The sequence below is a fragment of the Equus przewalskii genome, chromosome 28 (assembly GCF_037783145.1).
Source record: "Equus przewalskii isolate Varuska chromosome 28, EquPr2, whole genome shotgun sequence".
Lineage (NCBI taxonomy): Eukaryota > Metazoa > Chordata > Mammalia > Perissodactyla > Equidae > Equus > Equus przewalskii.
The window spans coordinates 25,853,774-25,876,164 of NC_091858.1; the positions used below are offsets into that span (position 1 = coordinate 25,853,774).

Below are 22,391 nucleotides of genomic sequence, written 5' to 3' on the forward strand. Positions count from 1 at the left end.
GCTTTTCCTGAAGCATTTCAGAGACATAAATGGGACGTGGGACTCCATAGGCAATTTAGTGAGATCCACATTTTGAGAATCTTTAGGCTTCGGCAGTGGAGATGGGGCAAACTGGATTTGGTAAAGAAAAGTATGTTTTAGAGTGGAAAGATGATGTTTGGTCTAAGAAAAAAATATTTAACCATTTCCCCATACGCAGCCGTCCTTTCTAAAATTTCTTAATACCTCTTTTTCAGTTTGGGGAATAGCAAGCAACTTCTTTTGTTCTTTCTTTTTTTTGTACAAAGATTGTATTCTACAAAGTTGCTCAGACTAGACCAGTAGCTATTTACATGACGTGTTTAATTTCTGAATAGGGCCATATCAACTTCTTTACCCTCTCTTCTTCCTTATTTGTTTAATGTATTAAGTCAAATTATTTAGCTACTTTCTGTCTAATTCACCATTCTGATACCAAATTTAGTTTAGACAATGATCTATAATGGTATAGTTACCATATGTCATAGAATTTCAGGTCCTGTCCTTATGTTAAACACTCTGTTCTACTGTCCTCATATAATGATAATGATATCCTTGATTGCCAAATTAGGTGTCTTGATTTGTGGTTTGGTGTGGAAAACGTTGTTTCTATACACAGAGCCATACCTGAGTTCAAAGAACCCTCAGCTTAGGGTTATAACCTTAGGCTATAAGGCAACCAGGTTACACTCTCAGGGTACAATAAAGCTGGCACTGACATTCCTTCTTAGAAGATCAACAAAATTAGGTTAGAGACAGGAGTACAAATTATATGAGATAAGCAGAGAATCCACAGGAGGTCTTCCATCAGCTCAGATTTCCCCTTGGAGAGGGAAGCCTAGAGATAGCAGAGTTTCATGCTAATAAGAATAAACAAAAGGGGAACGAGGCCAATTCACAGCTGATAAATTTTGAGGAAAGGGAAAAACCTCCTCAGCTGATAACAATACTAAAGAGTTGATTAGCCCCTAAATTACTCTGCAGTTTGCTTCCCTCGGAGAGAGTCTGTAACCTCCTCGATGTAATCTCCTCTTAGTAGACGAAATCTGCAACAGATGATGGAGGAGGAAGAGATGCTCTCCTCCCTCCCTGGGCAATAGAGAACAATGGGGTCGGGGCTTCTTGGGGGAAAGTAATGAGGAAAGTTGCCATGTGGGCTGTGTTTCAGAGAGGATTAATGCTGCCATTTCTACAAAGTGCATAGTTAAGAGGAGTCAGGGGCAACAAGGTATTATTAGGCAGGAAAAGCTTCAAGGGCTAAGGACCACCTAAATCTATCAGGAGCAGAAAGAAAAACAGGCCTTAGCTCAGAATTTGTGGCTCAAGTTTCTTGATAGTCCAGGTTGAAAGAAGATAGAGAAAACACTGAACAGTCTGCTAGAAACCAAAGGGGAGAATGACAGCTCCTTGTCAGGAAGATGAGACACAAATAACAGCTGGCCTGAGAATGACTAGGCCCAGGCCAGCATGTGTGCATGTGCATGCACATGTGCATCTGTGTGTGCGTATGCATGCATGTGTGTGTGCATGTGTGTATGTATGTGTGTTGGGGGTGATAGGGGACAGCAGGGGTTAGTTCTCTTCACTCTGCTTCCTAAAGAACAGTAGTTGGGTCTCCTCTACGTAGAAAAGAAAAGGCTGTTCAATTTTCTCCAACAACCTTCTATGATTTTAACGAGTCAAGATGAGCACTTTTGAAAGCAAAAGAAGGAAAACTGGATAATAATAGCTGGCACTTAGAACATACTATGTGTCTGGCAATACGCTGAGTACTTTACACATTCTCTCACTTAATCCTTTCAAAAATGCTTTTATTCCTATTTTATAGATGAAACCATTTAAGTTTAAGGACATCGGAATCTTGTGTAAGGTCACACACATACTACAGAGTGGAGTGAAGATCTGTCTGACCCCAAAATCTGCACTCGTAAGCCCCCCGTACTGCTGTGTGGATGTTCCCACGAGAGCAGGTGGAATGAAGGAGTGGGTAGGGAAACACATCCTAACCCACAGAGCAGGTGACCACAGAGGCCCAGATGGGAACGAAATCCTTTCTAAAAACTCAGTCCTTAAGGTAGGACAAAATCAAACAGCTATAGGGGGCAGCTATTTCACCACTGGAGAAGTAATCAGGAGCTCTCACTCTATTCTCTGAAATTGAAATTGAGTAGCATGGAGGCTGTGCACAATGGGGAAAATAATTATTTCTTAACCAAGGACTTACGTTGGGTGGACTATCACAATCTTTTCAACAGGGGTAAAGTTAAGAATAAAAAGATACTGGAAGTACACCTTCAAGGGGACTATTTTCTGTTACTCTTATTTTTTCCATCCATGCCTTCAACAGAAGAGCTTGGAAAACGCCTGGAATCTTTTGGAATGTTTACTTATTAAAATGCTGCTTTAGAGCTCCCCATTCACAGGCCCTAAGATTCTCCCCATTGTGTGAAGAACTGTCACCTGGAGGTGAGGAAAAGGAATGGAGAACAATGTACGTTATAAATTAGCTTGGTTACTGTGCCTTCTCCCTGAACGATAATAATCTTGCATTTGTTTCAGAGAAAATAGGGAGCAAAATCACTCTGTCGGCACTCATACATTTTTCAATCAATCTAATCTATGGGGATCAGATTTTGTGTGGCAACGGATAACTCTGTCCTCGGTGTAACTTATCAGCCTGTGCTCTGGCACACAGTTGTTTTCACGCTCAGCGTTTCCTACCTCCTTCATTGTCCTTGCTGTCTGTGCAGAGGGTCTCCATGGCGACATCGCACCCTGCTCCTCTCCACCCGGGCTGGCAAACACAATGCCAGCCGTTTTGGTCCAGCGTGCATCTTCCATTGCTGTTGCACAGACCAGGGCAACCCTCTGTCGAAAGAGACAAAGAAGGAAAACACAAGTGATTTGAGTATCGAAAGTTTTTCCACCTAAAATAAACAGATAAGGGACACTTAGTGGGAAGAGGCCTTTATCAACAGCACAAATACTGTAATTGCACATGGATAGGAACAGCAACATAATCTAAGAAATCTAGTTCTTCTCTAAGTGGCATCTTTGATTGGCCTGACCCTTGAGACACCACTTACCTGTGCAGGACAGAAATATATGCAACGATCCACTAAGTAGCTGCAGGCCAGACAAAATTAACTTAAATTTTTTTCCTTTAGCAAAGCAACAAGGGTTGATTGGATGGTGTGAAAAAGCAGCTCAACGAGATAATTTCAGAATCCCTAGTATAGATTTTTAATCTGTTGTAAATACTACTGGTCACTCATTAGGACATGCCTTCTTAGATCACCTTGTTGCTTTAAAAAATTCCCTCTAGATTGAAAAGGATGAAAGTGGGTACGAGGCTATGAACGATGTTAAAAAGAGAACATTAATTTTATCTGGCCTCAGAGTTGCCGTATATTCATGTGAAATTACAGTGCATTAAATAACTGCACAAAGTATAGGCCAGTATTAATGACTATACTTTATGCCAAGAGGACATTCCTTTTCACAGAATAAGCAAAGCCCAGGAAATAGAGAAGCAGCTCAGCATCTATTCTAACAAACATCAGGATTCAGGCTGCATACGGATGGGACAGGACCGACAGGATTTCCAACTAAATGTAATAGCTGTGCGTATTTGATTACTCAGGACGGACAAAATGAAATACCATAAGGACCACAATAAAACATTGATAGACTGAACAAAAACACGGTAGTGACGTGCTTCAAGACAGAGCAAAGGGTGATATTTTGTGACAATCTCCCTAAGGCTTTTATGCTGTTACCTTTATATCCTATCTTGTCTGCTTTTATGGGCAAGGAGGGAAAATTTGGGAAACAATTAAAATAATTTAATATATCCAAAATCTGTAATTGTTTCAGTCTAACACGACATTTAAAAAAAAAACAATTTTTGCCACTTTCTACTGATGATATCTGGCATGCAGCCAACATGATCTGATTGATTATGATGATGACACTTCGGTAAATTTTGGTGTTCTTGTCTATGAGTGTGATATGACACCGACAGAAACGAAGATATAAATGCTCTAAAGTTGCTAGAATAATTAATTAGATCTCTTTGGATGGAATTATTTATAATTTGGAATAGACTATATATTAGTAAAAATACTCGCTATAGCAATTGGGGTTTGTTATACAGCTTCCTATAATTAGAATGCTCTTCTTGTTTCAGTGACAAAATTTAAGGGAAAAATCTGTTTCAAGATGCCTAAGTCTGTATTAAAAGAATTATTCATATATTGGCTTCCCCTCCTCCACTGCGGAACTTGAAATGAAATATCTCAAAGAGACACTGTGTCTCTTAAGATTAGAGTTAGCAGAAGGAAGAAGATTTTGACAGTCTCTTGTGGCAGGTTAGAATGAAATCATACTTATGGATACCATCAGGTCAACATGAGATTAATTTTGCTGCTTCCTTTCTTTCAGACAATTACCGTCTGTAGTTATGGATTATTCAGTACACAAAAGGTAAATTTTCCTTATGGATGCTTTTGTTTTGTTTTGTTTTGAACAAAAAAGAAAGATTTAATTGCCCCACTGACAAAGAGGTGCAGCAGTTGACTGCGTGCACACAGAATTATTATATGAAAGCCTGGATATTGCCATGAATATTTTCATATTCTAATGAAAAGCACAAACAAGGAATAGAAAATAGGTAATTTGAGGAGAACGGGAAAGGGAATTTTCTCTTCTGAAAAAATATTTTCCACCTATTTCAACCATAACTGAAGATATGAGAATCTGCTGTTTTCTGCTGAGCAGTGTTATCATCTCTGTTTTAGAGAAGGCACAATATTTTGTAGTTTCTCAGAAAATAACAAAACAAGTTAGAATATCGCATATATTTTGAAACATTCAGAAAAAGCCAAAGACGTTTCCATTTAAGGGTGAATGAGATTTCTCTCAACATATGTAACCAGAATCATCTTTAGATTGACAATTTCTTATTCTGTGATGAGAGTGAACATTTGCGATACTTTAATTTAGAATTTAAAGCTCATTCGCTGAATTGCCAACAATGAAGATCTTAAAGCAAAAAAGAAAAACAAAACCAAAAAACACTGTAAACAAAAAACAGCAAAGGTACTGTTATCTTCAGTTTTTGGTTCCAGTGAAAACTAATGCTTTTACATAGGAATGAAATCTGTGATAACCCAAAATTATAAAAATGAGACACAGACATGTAAGTCTCTGTACTTTAAATCCAAGGGATTTCACGTAACGTAAGCCTGATTGATAATTTACAAAAGTATGCATGAAAAACAGTCTATTTTCATACCTAGTGTGATCTGACACACGATTATATATAGATATATATGTAGATATGTCAACAAAGAGCAAGGATACAGTACCTTTAACTATCTTATCCAAATAGTGAGCTTGAGAAATTAAAAAGGAGAAAAGAACAGACAGACATTTCAGAAGTGTCACATGGGACAAGGAAATTTTCAGAATTTACATGCAAATCAAGTCGCTGCAGCTGACATAAGATTCACATCACACGACAGAGATGCACTTCATATCTTCTAAAAAAGCAACATATTCACGTCTTAGCAAATGGAGTCAGGATTGCAGGAAATATTCAGCATTTTCAAGAAAAGTATGCAGGCAAACTAACGCTACCTTTCAAAGACTATGTGAAATGCATCCACTCTGATGCTTCTTAAGGTTACATTTTTAATAGCTAAGCAGAACAAATGGAATCAATTCTTTATTACTAAAGAAATTTGGAAATTTACAACTATGAGATCCACAAATAAACTCTTTTTGGGGGGGGGGTGAGAAAAAGAATTCTAATTTTTTAGTTTGCTTTTAACAAAGTAGTTTTGTTATACAACTAGGGTTGTGTAACAGCCCTAGTCACACAGTGGAAGCGCAAAAATGACGACACGGGAGCCCCCGAGGAACCATTTCTGTATGTTTTGATGCTGTCTTTCTTCAACCTGAGAGCTAAACCCACAGAAATCTTGCTTCATTCACCTTCTCTCTTGAGTTACTTGTATATTTACAAATGACCAAACTTTAATGGTTAATAAATAAGAAAAAAAGAAAGAAAGAAATTGAGAATCCTTGAGCAAATTTATTATATTATGAAAAAGGCATGTGTGAGTTCTGTAGAAAACGATTGCCCAGTAACCTTGACTACACATCAGATGGACAATGACATAGCCCATATGCAGTCCATTAGGAAATATGAACTGTTCTAAGGTCTTGTTTCTTCTCAGGATTCACACTGGAGTTCGCTCTGTTTCTCTCAACAGATTTGTAGGAACAGCCAGGACTAAGACTGAAGTCTTTGACTGTGCCTGTCCATTTAACCTTTCACGACATCACAACGAGGCTACAACTTTCTTCTTCTTTTTTTTTGGTGAGGAAGATTTGCTCTGAGCTAACATCTTTTGCCAGTCTCCCCTCCTTTTGTTTTTGCTTGAGGAAGACTAGCCCTGAGCTAACATCCATGCCAATCTTCCTCCATCTTTTTGTATGTGGGACACCTCCACAGCACAGCTGGTGAGTGGAGTAGGTCCACGCCCAGGATCCGAACCTGTGAACCTGGGCTCCCGAAGCAGAGTGTGGAACCCTTAACCACTCAGCCATGGGGCCGGGCTCCCATCTTTCTTCTTGAACAGAGACATAAATATGTCTCTCCCTTCACTCAATGTGGAAACCTAATATATTCTTAATAAGCCTCAAATCTTCTTGCTTTGTCAAAATTCATACATATTTAATGATCTAAAATTGCTTTTCAAAGATGCTTATGTTGATTATTTTTCATTACTGACATATGCTAGTGGTAGCAGGATTCTTAACAGAATGATTTAAACCCAACTTTCAGTTGAGCCACTCAGGTCTGGTGCCCTGTCATGGGCATAAACAAAACCAGAAATGGCTTTGACACGTCTGTACCTCGGATATAAAAGGACTCGTCCCTTTGCCACAGGATTCCATTAGAGGCTTCTGAATTACATTCAAAAGTAAGCATGTTTATAGCTAATTGACAATACATTGCAGGGGAAATTAAGGTGAAGAAGAAACAGTATTAGGCACTACTCTGAAATTACAATTTAATAAAAACAAATCCATTATCAAGCACTAAAATAAAAATGTATCATAGTACAGCATCATTCATATAATTTCTTAATAACTCCTTCTAAGCATTACATAATCTAGTAGAGCACCATAATAGCTGGATGGATGATTTGAACATAAAAAAAAATCATTAGAAATTCTAGAGTTTCTGATTCAGATAGGGTAGTATTTCTGAGGGAATTCTTAATTTATAAAAATTAACAACATAATAACAAAATCAATCATATTTGGAGAGCAAGCCTTTTGCTTTTACATCAGGTCCACTACAGTTGACACAACCAAAATAAGAAATGTAATTAATTCTAATCTAGATTAGTAGTTTTAACGGGGGAATAAATTATTTCTAAGCCAGCCAATCCCATTACTTTAGCAAACAGAATCAATTATGCAAAAAAGTGGACTGATTACAGGTAAACGTAGGTTTGTCATTGGGTCAAGAGAACACCAAAGGTAGAGCTGAAATTAGAAAATACATTTAAAATAGACTGCAGGTCAAAATTTATATAACACTCTAAATATTAAAGATATTTAATGCAAATTTTGCAAAGAGTTAAAACCAACCAGAAGAAAAATATCTGCACTGAGAAAAAGATACCAAGGTCTGTCATTTGCATTTTATATCACAGGGAATAACTATTAGCTGATAACTTAAAAGTAAGAGAGAAAGGGGGAAAAATCAGCACCTATATTTTGGCCCCGAAGAGTAAAATTTTTGACCATACCACAAAAGCCTAGTTCTAAATAATGAAGAAGCTAAAAGAAGATGTTGTATATGAGGTTCAAACAATTATTAAAAATAATAATTGCAACAAAGAAAATATCATTATATAAGCTACTACAGGAAATAATCAGAAAAATGCAGGCATGTTGTAAGAAGTTATTAGGAACAATAATCATAAAAATAATACAGAACATTTAAAAATTAATATACCTAACAATTGCTGAAATGCACATTAAGTTGCAAAAAAATCACTTGGAAAACTAACGAGTATGCTGTGACACTAAAGGAAAGTCATTCCTATTAGATCTACTAAGTTTTAAATTTGTTTTATAGAAGAAAATTCTTATAAAAATGAGTCCTAGACATATAAAATGGAGCCCTTTAAAAAACTATTCTCCAGTAAAATGTTGTATTCATAAAACACTCTCCCTGGAGTTTCAATTATTTATCTTCTAAGAAGACCCATGTGGGACATAGGAGGTATTACCGTATTTCCTGTAAGACAGTGGTTCTTAATCTTTTTGGGGTCTCAGATCTCTGAGAAAACTGTTGAGAGTTATGGATTCTCCCCCCAGAAAAAATGCACCCATGTTCACAAACACAAAAGGCTCCCTTTGATTTCAGCTCTTCCATGAGCTCTGGTTCTAGAATTTGCAGACTATGAACACCTGGCTGACGTATTAACGATTCCCAAATTTCTAGCTCTGGCTCAGGTCTCTTTCTCCTGGCTGAGACCAGGTTTAGAATGACCCAGGGGACACACATGAAGTACCGTGATCCCATCCTTGCTCCCTGAGGATAATAATAAGACTTACTGCTCTAAGCGTTTTACGTTATTCTCTCATTTAATGTTCACCACAACCCGATAATATAAATACAGTTGATATGGTAAATACGATGAAGAAACTGACAAGAGGGGCAATCTGTGCAACGTCACAGGCTGTCTGGCTCCAGAGTTTGCTCATATCCACTATGTCCTGGTGGCTCTTCTTGGAGATTTAGAAACAACGACGACAAATTTTTTTTTTTTCCAGTAGAAGAAACTGATGAGAGGATATCAGAAAATACTATGCAGTCATTCCTGACCTAACGTGAATTTAGGCAGACACTTCTTTCCCAAAAGCCACAGTGTAGTGCCACCATTTTTGAGATGTCTTCTACGTGGCTTCCTTGGGAAAGTGCCAGGTGGATCTACCATAAATGGCAGAATGCAGGTGAGTGCCTTTTAAATGCTAGGGCTAATTCTTGGCCTTAATTGTCTCTGTTTCAAACACACTCAGATACACAGTCATCCCTGAAAATGAAACTGACTGCTCGGGTTCAAGCCCCTGCGTGGGAGGTCCTTGGTCTACTTGCTGCTACTGGTGGGCAAAGACTCAGTGAAACTGTAGATGTGGGAGAAAGGTTTGGCTCATCAAAAATATTCGTATTACACGATTAGCCCACAAGCCTCAGTATCACCAAAGCAAATGACTAGTGCTAGATCCTTTTCACACACTGCCCTCTTGGTGCTTCTGTTTAAAAAGAATTCTTTTTCTTTTCAAGGCCCCTATTTAGCATATTTCCCCCTTTGTGTTTTCGGGAAGGTGGGTGGAGGGGGACACACAATGATTTGCTCTTGTCTGGACCCCTTAGTCATGGGCCTTGATTCTAAGGCCCCTTAGGAGGGAGTTTGCTCATTTACAGCCTTGTTGCACCATTTTTAATTCCTACCATGGAGAGTGGGGACAAATAGCATCTTTTTGGACATTCAACCTACATGTTGTTGCCTCATCGGCTCATCTACCAAAATTACGGGAAGCCCTCCTCCCTCCATTTCCTCTAGTCATCTGATTCTTTCTTTTCTCTGCCCGAATCCTTCTCACGGATGAAGTCTAGGAGTACGAACACCAGGGAAAATGTAAAAGGAGAAGAGAAGAATCAAGAACTAGCTGTGATCAATTCATTTCAGTCAAGAGATTCCACGAAAATACAAGGCTTTAAAGATACATAGACATGTGACTTATGTGTAAATCTCCCCCATTAGAAACGTAAGGCCCACGGCTATGCTAATCACTGTTTTCCTATTACCCAGCTCATAAGGGATTCTTAATATCTGCTGAATAAAATGATTAAATGTAGCTTACTATCGTGGTCCTAGTATGTCCTATATGTGTTTGCAGTTTTTGAATAAACGCTGTGAATAATACAGAGGCTACCCTCTGAGTAAGAAGCATATGAGAGCAATACCTCATTGACAACATCCTTTCCCTCTCCTTCATCCATCTGTCCGTCTCCTTTTGCCTAATCCATCTGTCCTAACTATACACAGTAGTATTAACAATAACTACCGTTTACTGACTGGTACTATGTGCTGACAACTACGCTAAGCATTTCACATGAATTAGGTGATTTAATTTTCACCACCCCGTGGGGTAATAGGTACTTTTATCTTCCCTTTCACGAATTTTCCATTTCCCTTTCACAAATGAAGAAACTAAGACACAGAAAATTAAAGAACTTCCTCAAGGTCAAAATGCTAACAAGTGGCAAAGCCAAAATTCTAACCAGGTAGTCTGAGGCCAAAGTCCACACACTTAATAAATAAGCTGTATTTACAACTCAGAAGAACCAGAACTGTGTGCCTGTGTAAGGTAGATTAGAAACATCATGTGTTTTGGGATTGGTCAATGAATTTATCTGAACGAAAAAATCAGATGAAAAAAATGTGGAAATCTTTAATTCAACATTGACATTAAAGAGAAACCAGGAAGTAAGATTAAAATTCAAATTAACTTGAAATATTAATCTGTCGACACAGCTTCATAAATAAGAGTACCTTAAGTAGACTAAAGAAAGCTTTATGATAAGAACTGCTGTAACCTGTTCTAAAAATCCAGAGTTTGGAAAGCCAATTGGCAAGATATTAAAACTGAGGAATAAAACCAGGAAAAATTAAAACAGGTAGGTTTGAAAAATCAAAGAACAAAGGCAGTTCAGCTGACATATATATACTGTACAAGAAATATCTGCTGAGCAGTAGTTTCAAAGAAGGCTGCTCATTTAAAAAAGAGGTCAAAGGAATACATGAGCCTGCTTTGGGGAGGAACTGGGATATTTGGAGGTCTATATGGAACAGTATTAATTCCAAACTTGCTTTCTTTTTACTGTCAAACTGATTCTTAAAAACACAGAGAAGAAACAAAGGCAAACCAAGTTGGTTATATCTACATCAGGCAGCTCACAAAGGAAAAATACAAACAGTTTGACTGTGAATACATAGTTGCTGACGTGTTTAGTTATGAACTATTCACATTGTTTCTGCGGTCACAAAGTGTTTGCTTGGAGCATATCAAATAGTACAGTATTTTCACTGGGCTACTGAATTGACTCCTGAGTATAGCCTACACATCAGCAAACAACACAGAATCCAGAAGGCTGGAAATATTTCCCAGTTTAACTACAATAAAATCTTAGGGGCCCATCTTCCAAAGAGGATAACTCAATCAAGATGAGTACATTCTTCACTGTGGCGATTATTGCAAAGTCCTTGGAGCCGAGGACAAAGTTTTATTTAGCATTGTGTTTCATAATACTTTATAACACAGACTTAAAAAATGATTCGCATTAGTCTCTCATTAAACTTGTAAGTAGGTGTCATTCCTAGATTATTCATGTACCAGTTCCTGCAGGATGACAAAAAAGCGACAGTCTGCAAATAAGTACATATTAGACCCATTTATTCCAATCAGCAACGGTGTAAATCAGCGTGTAGGCTGCATACCCATTGATTTGATGCTCCTTAATTGGTTCACGCTGCACTGTTTTATTACTGATTATCCCATCGTAAAGGATTACGACAGTGACATAATTTTAAACACCATAAAACAATTTACTCGAGCCTCTTAAAATATGCTCTCCCTCACTAAAGAATTCTCATTCTAAGATTAGGATAAAACATCTAAAATATTTTATCCTATTTAGGAGAGGCAATTAATTTGAATTTTAACAACTAGTAAGTGAGGTCGTACCAGTAGAAAAAAACAGTGTGTGTGTGTGTGTGTGTACGCACATGAGTGCACATGAGCTTGAAAGAGTTTTGGTTGCCTTAAAATTGGCAACACAGTCTTGAAAACTTACTTCAAATAAATTGTTTCTGAAAGCTTGCATATTTTATTCCTTTTATATATAGGAAATTTGGTGAAAAAAGTTATCTGTACAAATACATTGCTTCTTGCATGCACCTATCAAGCAAAACACCATCCTTCAGTTTGGAACACTATTTATACCAGGACATTCCAAAAGAGTGAAATAATATTTTTCCTGATTTAAGTCAGCTCAGAAAAGTCTAGATTCTATGGAAAAGGTGCTTTGAGATAAACTAAAGTTTACAAAGTCAGCACTGCTGAAAAAGTGCCATTATAAGCTGCAGAGCTTTGTACAGACAACGGCTGGAATAATATTTGGTGTTTTCCTTCAGCTTGGAATTCCATGCCTTACTATAGACTCCATGTACATATGGGAGTAACAGTGGAGCACTGAGAATGCAGACAGCACGCTCGCTGACGCTGGCACATGCACAGACTGTGCAAAGAGACACCATTGTTTGGCGTGTGGTCCATGAGTTTGGTGGTAGTCTTTGCACACGGCATGAACATAAACATGTAGTAACACGTCTCCTTTAGATTTTTCACTCCTTGCTGGAGTTCATTGAATGACATAAGCAAAACCACCTTTTTTTTTAGGATTTCCTAGATTTAAAAAAAATCAGGCATATTTTAGTACCCTGATTTGGGAACTAAACCATCCAGAGACAGCTCTCAATACTAGCAACTAAAAATCATAACACAAATTTTTTTACACTAAATGAATATTCAGATTGTTAACATTTGATACAATGAACTTGGTTATAATAATTATTAAAGTGGTGTCTTGTGGTACTAGCAAGTCAAATAGCAGGAAACCATAAAAATGATCTACAGATCTGGTCAATATCAATAAGGATAATTTCTTGTCTACCATCACTACTTTTGCCTATTCATAAAACTTAATATTTAAGAAAAATTTATAGACTAAGACATCCATAAGTATGTAACATATACCAGGTCTTCCTCTTGTCAGTTTTCTTGATGCTATCAGGAAAAACAATAAAGTTGAACAGTCTTTTTAACTTATCTAAGATAAACTGTAATTTATTTTGGGAAACTTGTAGATAAACAGCTCTTTTCAAAGATGATTTATAGAGAGAGTAATTTTTCTTCATTTCTGGGCAAGAGAGAGAGTGCACAGATGTTTACCACTTGTATTTTTGGTCCTAAACTTTTCTGAGGCCTTTTTCTTTCTTCTTTGCTGAAGAAGATTAGCCCTGAGCTAACATCTATTGCCAATCTTCCTCTTTTTTTTTTTTTTGCTGAGGAAGACTCACCATGAGCTAACATCTGTGCCTATCTCTCTCTATTTTATATGTGGGTCGCTGCCACAGCATGGCTGATGAGTGGTGTAGGTCCATGCCTGGGATCGGAACCTGCGAACCTGGGTTGTCGAAACGGAGCATGCTGAAGCTAACCACTAGGTGACGGGGCTGGCCCCATGAGGCTTTTTCATGAGCTGATTCTAGTTACACAAGTCCTCTACCCACTTTCTATGAGTCTTTTTCAGTGGTCAATGTCTGTACACACTCATTTCAGCTGACAAAAAACTGGAGATCAATTTTAGAGGGAGGTGTGTAGAGTTTTCAATAAACAGTTTACAACTTTCTTAAATCCTTTACAGTATAAATTGACTTTCCTCAAACTGTTTTTTGTTGTTGCAATTGTTTTTTTTTGGTTATTTTTATTTTGGCAAACTATGGATCCTGTTATCAGCTATAATGCAAATTGTTCCAAATAAAAAAGTGATCTATTATTTATACATCACTGATGTCATTATTAGTGCATCTGTTTCTATGACAATTCAATCTTTTGTGACAGGTACATAGATATTAATTTTTCTTTATCACAGAAAAGAATAATTTTCACCTATTCCACTATACACATACACACAAAAACAAAAAGTAATTTAGGAGGTAGCACAGTCTAGCGCTTAAGAGTATGGGTTTGGGTTCTGGTTCTGTTACTTGCTAGCTGTGCATCCACAGAAAAGTTATGCAACCTCTTTTAGCCTGGGTTCCCTCAACAGTGATTCTGACAGCTTCTACCCGATAAGGGTGTTGTGATGATCAAATAAGATAATATACACAGAGATTTCTGCATTGTCCCTTAGCACATAGCAAAAGGTGAAAGATTTAAACGATCTGAAGAGAAGCCAGAGTATACCCCTTAGCACGTGGTAAACACTCAATAAATATTAGGTATTATCAATTTACCTTATTAAGAAAGACAGTTTAAAAAGGACAAACTCATGAAGTAATTGGTATCTTTCAAGAGACTATGAAGAAAGAAATCTGACTTTAAGCAAAGCGTCTTGGGACTGCCAATGATCTGTTTTCATAAGCCATGAGTTCCGCTCTGCCCCAGTCATGCCAAGAAAAGCCCCCTCCTGCCCCATCTCTTCGAGATAGACTCCTGTTAATGGGAACATTCTTTATATGAACTGGCTAGTTCCAAGAGTGGGGACACTCCACTTTTGTGTCAGGAAGCTTTCTTATTCTTTGTCTCACATAAACCCTTCGCTGGTGTAGACACACAATTCTCATCAAAATGTGATTCAGCTTTTAGGAATAAAGAACACATCACAACTTGTCCTTATGTATTTTGCATTCCCTCATTAGTAATTTTATTTGAGCAAGGTAAATTAATATTATCTAAAGGAGTATAAATTTCCCTGTAAATATCTGTAAAATCTGCTCATAAATTCAGAAATACAAGTCACTTTTACAGGAACTACTTAGAAACAAAGACATTTAATTATCCTATTTTACATGCATATCCCTTTCCTTATATTACAATTTTGCCAAAAAATTTTCATTCTATTTTTCATTACGAAATGTACTGAGCAGATGTGACAATATATACTGCTAACTTTTGTGGCAGAATGCTGTAGGTTTGTGTGTCACCATTCCTAAATACAGATGGAAACCGGCCCTTGGCTGAGAAAAGCTTTCCCAGTAGCTTTTCATCGTTGCTGTGGGTGACATGTTGGTACACGCCATCGGAATTGCACATCTAGGCTTTTACTATGTGGCTTGTACCTACGCTGGCCACAGTTCAGAGGTAATGCTTTTTGGGACCAGAAAGAGTTAGGGTATGTGCAATAACCACATAGATAGTTCTCTCTCTGCTTTTTATGGCAGCTATATGGTGATTTTTTCCTTGCATACATCAGCGTATTCGGTATTTGAAGCGGATTACTCATATGCATAATAATCACTACTGAGGACCCATCTTAAAAGTCAAGAGTTGGAGAGTATGTGAAAAGCATTATTTTACACTTCATTGTTCATGTGGGGACTAAATAAAGAATACCTAATGCCATTAATTCACAACTAGATCACTTATGTTTAACCACATGCTTTCTATGCATACATATATAAATATTAATTCTGGATAGAACGATAATCATTCAGTATCATAACAATTAAACAGCTGTAACCTGTCTCATGTGTTAAGTGATGGAGCTGCAGGCAAGCTCCATAAGCAGATGGTCTTACCCACCCATGCTTAATGTTAAAGACTTTTTTAAAAAAGAGGTGTTGACAAATCAGAACAAGTAGGCATAGTTTTAATGCAAATCGGCCAATTTGCAATGTAGATTACCCTAAAAACTAATTTGGTACATAGGAAAAAATTAAGCTCTGTTGTTAAAGGAAGACAGTATATTACATTTGGATATACTAGATTCCCCACCAACATAATTATTTACTAATTTCATTCAACCAACAGAGTTTAATGGTAAAGCAGCTGGCAAAGTATTCATATTTACGGACCTCCTTTGAGTGCCCCTTAATTTATCTAAGGCACATGTCTGTTAAACCCCAGAAATAATAGCCATATTTCAGACAGCTGTTTTCCAGCTTCACTAAAGAGGCACTCAAAAAGGAGAGGGTCAGTGAACCTATCATGAAGAAGAGCAATAGAAAAAAATTGGCTCTAGTCACACCATAATCTGTGAATAAAATATGTTAAATATGACCAGGGAGAAAAGCCATGGCTTTTGTACGGACTAACAAATAACCAAACTTGTATTTTAAAAACAGGTAGGTGGAAAAGGAACTCTTTTAAGATGAAAAGAGGCTATTTCCAATTTGTCATATTCCAGAAACGACAGAGATAAATTCTGCCACTGAAAGGATACATATATACAATTGTGGCAAGGAATAATCATATTCCTTAAAATTGTGGGCTTAATTCTTCCACTCATGTTAAACTGAAGGCAAAGTTCTGCCTTTTAATTTACTCCATTAAGGTAATAAGGATCTCCGCATATAATGAAAATTACTTAAAATCCATACTAACACTTGACTAGCTGGCTGCCATTCTCCAGTTACCTGGCTTGAGTCTGAGGAAGAATGTGACATATTTATAATCTGGAACTTCTTATAATCTTTCTCTTCCTTGCTAACATTGTAAAACAGCTGACAATATGTTATTTTGCACCTGGTTTCACTCCCAAATGCCTTGGATCTAAACTTCTCAATAAAAGGCTTCTGATGAACTTGGCAAGAATTGAAAGGAGCATTTTTTATCTTTAGTTCTGGTTAAATTGTATATCCAGTCAATTGAGTTTTATAACCTCCTGTATCCCAGATCTTGTTGGAAATTAAGGTCTTAGATGGTTTTTAAAAGATGCAAATCAATGAAATGTTCCAAATTGAAAAAGATACTCTAGTACATTATTAAAGGAACACATCAGGCTTTTAATACAACATAATACAAATGTGACAAGAATCTTAACTGATTCAGATATCATGTCTCTCCATAAACTGTTAAAAAACAACTTAAATTGACTTAAGATGAGAAATGAGGTTTAAGGAAGCAAAAAGGAAATCGTAGGCCTGGGCATACTCATATTTTAAAAATCTGTCACAGCATATAATATTTAATTCAAATTAACAGATTCAAAAATTTCCTTGGGAAAAATCATAATTTATAATTTTTTCCCCTAAGACACAGAGCACCTACACAGTAAATTATTCTGAAAGACTTAAAAAAAAAACTGGCTAGAAAACCACTAAGTTCATGGTAGAAAATAAACACAAGACAGTAAGAAAGGAAGGAATCTGGTTTATCAAGACTAAAGAAATCAGGCCTATTTCAATAACAACTAATGAGCACGAAACAATACAATTAGTATTTTCTTTTCTTTTTTTTATTTTTTTGAGGAAGATTAGCCCTGAGCTAACATCTGCTGCCAATCCTCCTCTTTTTGCTGAGGAAGACTGGCCCTGAGCTAACATCCATGCCCATCTTCCTCTACTTTATATGTGGGACGCCTACCACAGCATGGCTTGCCAAGCGTTGCCATGTCCGCACCCGGGATCGGAACTGGCAAACCCTCGGCCGCTGAAGCGGAATGTGAGCACTTAACTGCTGCACCACTGGGCTGGCCCTAGTGTTTTCTTATATATGGTTCCCATTTTAGAAAAATGACAGTGGATTTAACCCTCCATTTTTTTTTCCACAACACGGCTGCCCCGAAAGCCTGTGGGCCTTCCAGTAAGCTGAGCAGGAATAAGCTTAATTTATGGTAGCTACTGGGATTCAAGTCATACCACAGGAGGTAGATTGAACAGAAAATCTGTACAATAACTGCCATAGTATAGAACTCATTATCGTATGACTCTGAAGGATGTGAGGCATTTTTCTTCTGAAGAACTCAAAATTCTCATCCTCATAAGCTATGTGTAAATCACCTAAATGGAAAGACATATGTTAAATCTGGGTCTATCCCAGAATTGAATTTTAGAAGTTCTAAAAAAATACCCCTTTTCTAAAGTAGAGAACACATTGAACATTTCCCAAACAATACAGCCCTTGCTGCGATTTCCCTCTCAGTACCACTGCTGCCACGTGGTTTCAGACTCTTCACTCAGCTTCAGGAGGCTGCCTCTGTCTTGAGCGAGGATAAATTTCCACAGGAAGACAGGAGAGAGCAAAAGGGGATTCAGATCTCTGATGCCAACGGTCTACGTTGTTTATGCCATAGTTACTCCCATTCTTAGGAGTAAAGAAACTGATGCCTAGTGGGGCTGGCCCCGTGGCCGAGTGGTTAAGTTCGCGCGCTCCGCTGCAGGCGGCCCAGTGTTTCGTTGGTTCGAATCCTGGGCGCGGACATGGCACTGCTCATCGAGCCACGCTGGGGCAGCGTCCCACATACCACAACTAGAAGAACCCACAACGAAGAATGTGCAGCTATGTACTGGGGGGCTTTGGGGAGAAAAAGGAAAAAAATAAAATCTTTAAAAAAAAAAAAAAAGAAACTGATGCCTAGGGAAATAAATCACCAACATGAGGAGGGAACATTTATCAAGATGGCCCTCGGGACTATGAGTGTACTGAAGAAAACACAGGCAATCAGGTGCAAAAGTTACGTGAAGATTCTAATCCCAACTTTCTCGAGGACTTGTCTGATTTGAAAAATGGAAAACACAATTTTTGGATGTAAGTATGTATGATGTGGGGTATAATTCTAATGGGGCGCTTGGGACATGATGGGACTCGTACAGGCAGGTTACCAAGAAAAGGGAGGGTGCAATGCTACAAAGTTGGAGCTGCAAGCGCTTTGCAAAAAGGGAGAAGAGTCAAAATGAGTAACAACTCTGAAGCCTTATGGGATATGGATTGTCAAAGCTTGCAGAGAAGAAGAGTGATTCAAAAACCTTGATGTGTAGTATTTAAGACCAAAATATGACAGAAACACAGTCAAACTGACCGGTTTCAAATTTAGACCACTAAATTGGTTTTGGTTGGCTGATTACTCTCTCACTCAAAAGGTTACTGAACAATGAGTGAAAGACAAATAATTTAGCTTAAAGTGTGACCTGCCATTGCGTGCAATGTTGGCTGCAACTAAATGGAACCGGTGCCTTCATGTTCTTTTATGCTCTAATTGGTGTATGTAAAGAAAAACAACTAACACAAAAGAACAGTTTATATAGTGAAGAGAAAAACCGCCTGAAGGATAGATGAATTAAAACATCGCAATAGCTGGCTAGTTACCATCACCGCAAACAACATGCCCCCTTATCCATGCACTTCTTCATAAAAACGAAACAAAATGGAACATTGTTAACTGACCAGTAAAATAAACATTACCTCTGTGATAGTTTAACCAATATTGGAACCGAGTAGAGAGAGCACTGACAACCTAACAAAACAGGGCCTCCATCCTTCAGGAAGGTCAGAGAAACCAGCATTGCATTTTTAAAAAAGAGGAGACTAAGTGACCTCATTTAAAAAAATACCATTTCTGAAGGGATTACAAGGGATAAAGTATTGCATATAAAACTGTGAACTGAATAAATTAGACTAAAATGAAAAAAATAATTTTGAGAGGCCCCAAATGGATACTAACGGACTCTCAAAGGAAGAAATAGACATGTAAACACCAGCCTGGTTTTCGGAACATGGGTGATACCCAGTGAGCCCTGAAGGGGGCTTCCAGCCGCTCTCTCAGGAACCGCTATCCTTTCCGTCACATCAAATTACTCAGAGTCACTGGGACTGCAGACCAGGAAGGACATTAAGAAGTTCTCTTTTTTGCACACTTCATGGGAGGTGGTTTAGCCCGTCTGGATTTTCACTGCCAACCAAGTCAGCTTCGGACACTTTCCTTCCATGAACTCCATGCCCACTGACCCCTGATGACCCACCCTTCACTGTATATGACAAATCTCAAGGCATCCATGTCCACACTGCCAGTGTGTCAGGAAGTGGAAGGGAATAGTAGGTTTGTAACCAGCACGTTTTTCTGTTGGCTAATTTCTCTGCCTAAAGACAAGACTTAGGGAAGAATCAGTCCCAGTCAATTTTTTATGTATTTCCGTCCAAATACTCTAGCAACGACAGCAGTAACAATAAGTAACATCTATATGATGTTTTCTTGGTGCCAGATACTGTTCTAAGGGTTCTTCTACGTGTTTTAAGTCATTTAATACCCCCAGCAACTCTATGAGGTAGGTACTATTTATTCCCACTTTATAGACGAGGAAACTGACACAGAGAGCTCAACTGATTTCCCCGAGATCACACAGCTATTAAGCAATAGAACTGGGAACAGAGGCAGATCCAGGTTTTGTGGGTCTGAAATTATACAACTTGGGGAGCCCTCTTTAATAAAATGAATACCAAATTATGAACACGAAATTAGGTTCAAAAGTGAGTAATTATTTAGAATGAGAAAAGAAATCACAATAAATTATAATTTTGATGCTAATAAACACCCCAAATATCAGAAAAACCATATAACACTTTTTATTAAGTGACTGATGTCTCTAATAAGAGTTTTTTTCTTATATTTTTGGGCTATATTTACTCTTTGCCTCTTTATAAGACAAAAATTTTGTAATATCTTCTATAGAGAGAATAGAAAGATAATTTAGTCTTTATTCATTGTGATTATTTAATATGATTTTCATTATTGATAGTTTAGAAAAGTCTCATTTGATTTCAAAATTTGCTATTAGTAATGTCATGTAAATTTTTGGCACTACTGTCAGATTTGGGAAGACTTTATTGTGTAATAAACTAATCAAATAGTCTTTGAATTGATGACATTCATTAACCACTTTGTTGTGATGTCCTCATAGAATATTATGAGTTTCATGTTATCTTTGTCAATATCAGTATTTCAGGTCATATAAGCAAGAAATCTTTTTCTAGAATGTTCATATGATTCAGTGATACACTGGGATGCATAACACATGAGACTTCACACACTGATGAACTCAGTTTTGCAGTACTGCGATGGGTTTGTGCCCTAAAAATATAGGAATTCTGATAAATTCCTCAAAAAAAGAAATACTTGTCAAAAAGAGAAAATTACTGTAAATTTATAATTGTTTAAGTTCCATTAGCAAGTATATTTCTGACAGGAGAAAACTTCCAATTTGATTGGCATTTTACAACGTATCTGATGACAAGAAAAATTTTCCACAGACTAACTTCTGTTCCCATACATTTCAAACCTTATTCCTCCTCCACTCCCTATTTACTTGTGGTGCAGGGCTTCACAGGACAAATTCATGGCTTCTTAACTCTCTGACCCTGAACTTTCATGTCACCAGGTGAGTCAGTGGGTGGCAGGAATATTCCTGGACGGCTAGCAATAACCCCCACGGACAGCAGTGATTTCACACCTCATAAACATATCCAATTAAATATAAACTAAACGTACCCCAGCTCAAATTCTCCTTAGCTGAATCCTCAAAGTGCCCAAGGTCACTCCAATGTCATTCTACACAAGGAAAAGTGTGCTGGAAAGGAGGTTGGAGTGAAGAGAGACAAACGACTTAACTGATGTGCAAATTTCATATTAACATATGACCATGTAAATCTGTGGTCCTCTTGCAAGATGTTAAAAGGGGCCTGTGCAAGTGAGGGGCTCTAATGCTTAAGCTTCACCAGCTTCACAGTAAATTCGCCGCTGGCCTGATCAGGGACCTAGGCAGGTGGCACTAGACACCTATTTCTTAACTACTATATCACACTGACAGATGTGAATCCAAATGTCTCCCAGAGTAATCATTTGCAGGTGTAACGTGGGACCCTTGTTCAGAAGGAATTATAAAATTTGAAGAAAAATGTAAAAAGGTAGTTTCAGAATTTCTATGTTCTGTATTATTATGAATATGATTCCCAATTTGGGAACATTACAAAAGTTACAAAGAATATTGATTTTTGTGGTCTAAGTCAAGTATTTATCAGAGTGGTCATTTTTCTTTTTCAAAACTGTCACCTGTTCTTTTATTTAACAGCTGAAACACTAATCTTTTACCATCATCCTGAGATACGAATTAAAACCCGCTGCCTTGTCCACACTGGTATGGTTTCGAGCTTTCTCTCTCTTCCCCCCTATACTGTTTGGCAGATAACTCCCCAGCTGCGTGTATTTCATTTTCAATTTCTAATCTCCAGCACCCCAAAGCCCAGAGCGACCATGGTATTTAATAGAAGGATGCTGAGTACTGTATGTCTACGTTCTGTCTGAACAAACAAAGCGTGTCTTTGTGATCATTAATGATCTTGTTTCCCAATGTACTAAAGAATTAGAATAAAAACAAATAGCTGATCTTTTGTAGCTTAAAGGAATTAGGATTTCCCCTAGGCCAAATTTCCATTTGAATTGCCTGAAAGTACATGAAAATCAATGTAGCTCAATAAACAACTCGGTGTTTGAGACATTACCAGAAGAAAGGCACCACAATAGACTCCACCTTTCTTTCACCATCATTTTAAAAAGCAACACCTCTCTAACCCCCAAGCCAAACATACCAACTTCTTGTTAAGCTGTATCCATGCTGAGACTGGGTTACATTTTATAACAATGAAATGGAAATTTCATTAACTCTCTGATGCAAATTCGTTGGACAGCAGTTTTGCTTTACTTTTTTTAAAAAACTTTTTTTTTA

General features: G+C 37.6%; 1 protein-coding gene across 17 annotated transcripts in view; it reads right to left on the minus strand.

The window, feature by feature from the left end:
• The window catches only part of TENM3 (teneurin transmembrane protein 3), a 2,420,957-nt gene that overhangs the window by 73,826 nt on the left and 2,324,740 nt on the right, over nucleotides 1-22,391 (minus strand). For 8 of the 17 annotated variants that reach the window (XM_070598211.1, XM_070598209.1, XM_070598210.1 and 5 more), the window contains one exon: nucleotides 2,740-2,886. In XM_070598211.1, the coding sequence (XP_070454312.1) occupies nucleotides 2,740-2,886 (147 nt within the window). Of the gene's footprint in view, nucleotides 1-2,739; nucleotides 2,887-3,797; nucleotides 3,816-5,387; nucleotides 5,415-22,391 lie in introns of all 17 variants that reach the window. The other 9 variants (XM_070598205.1, XM_070598207.1, XM_070598206.1 and 6 more) reach the window with 2 other exon arrangements.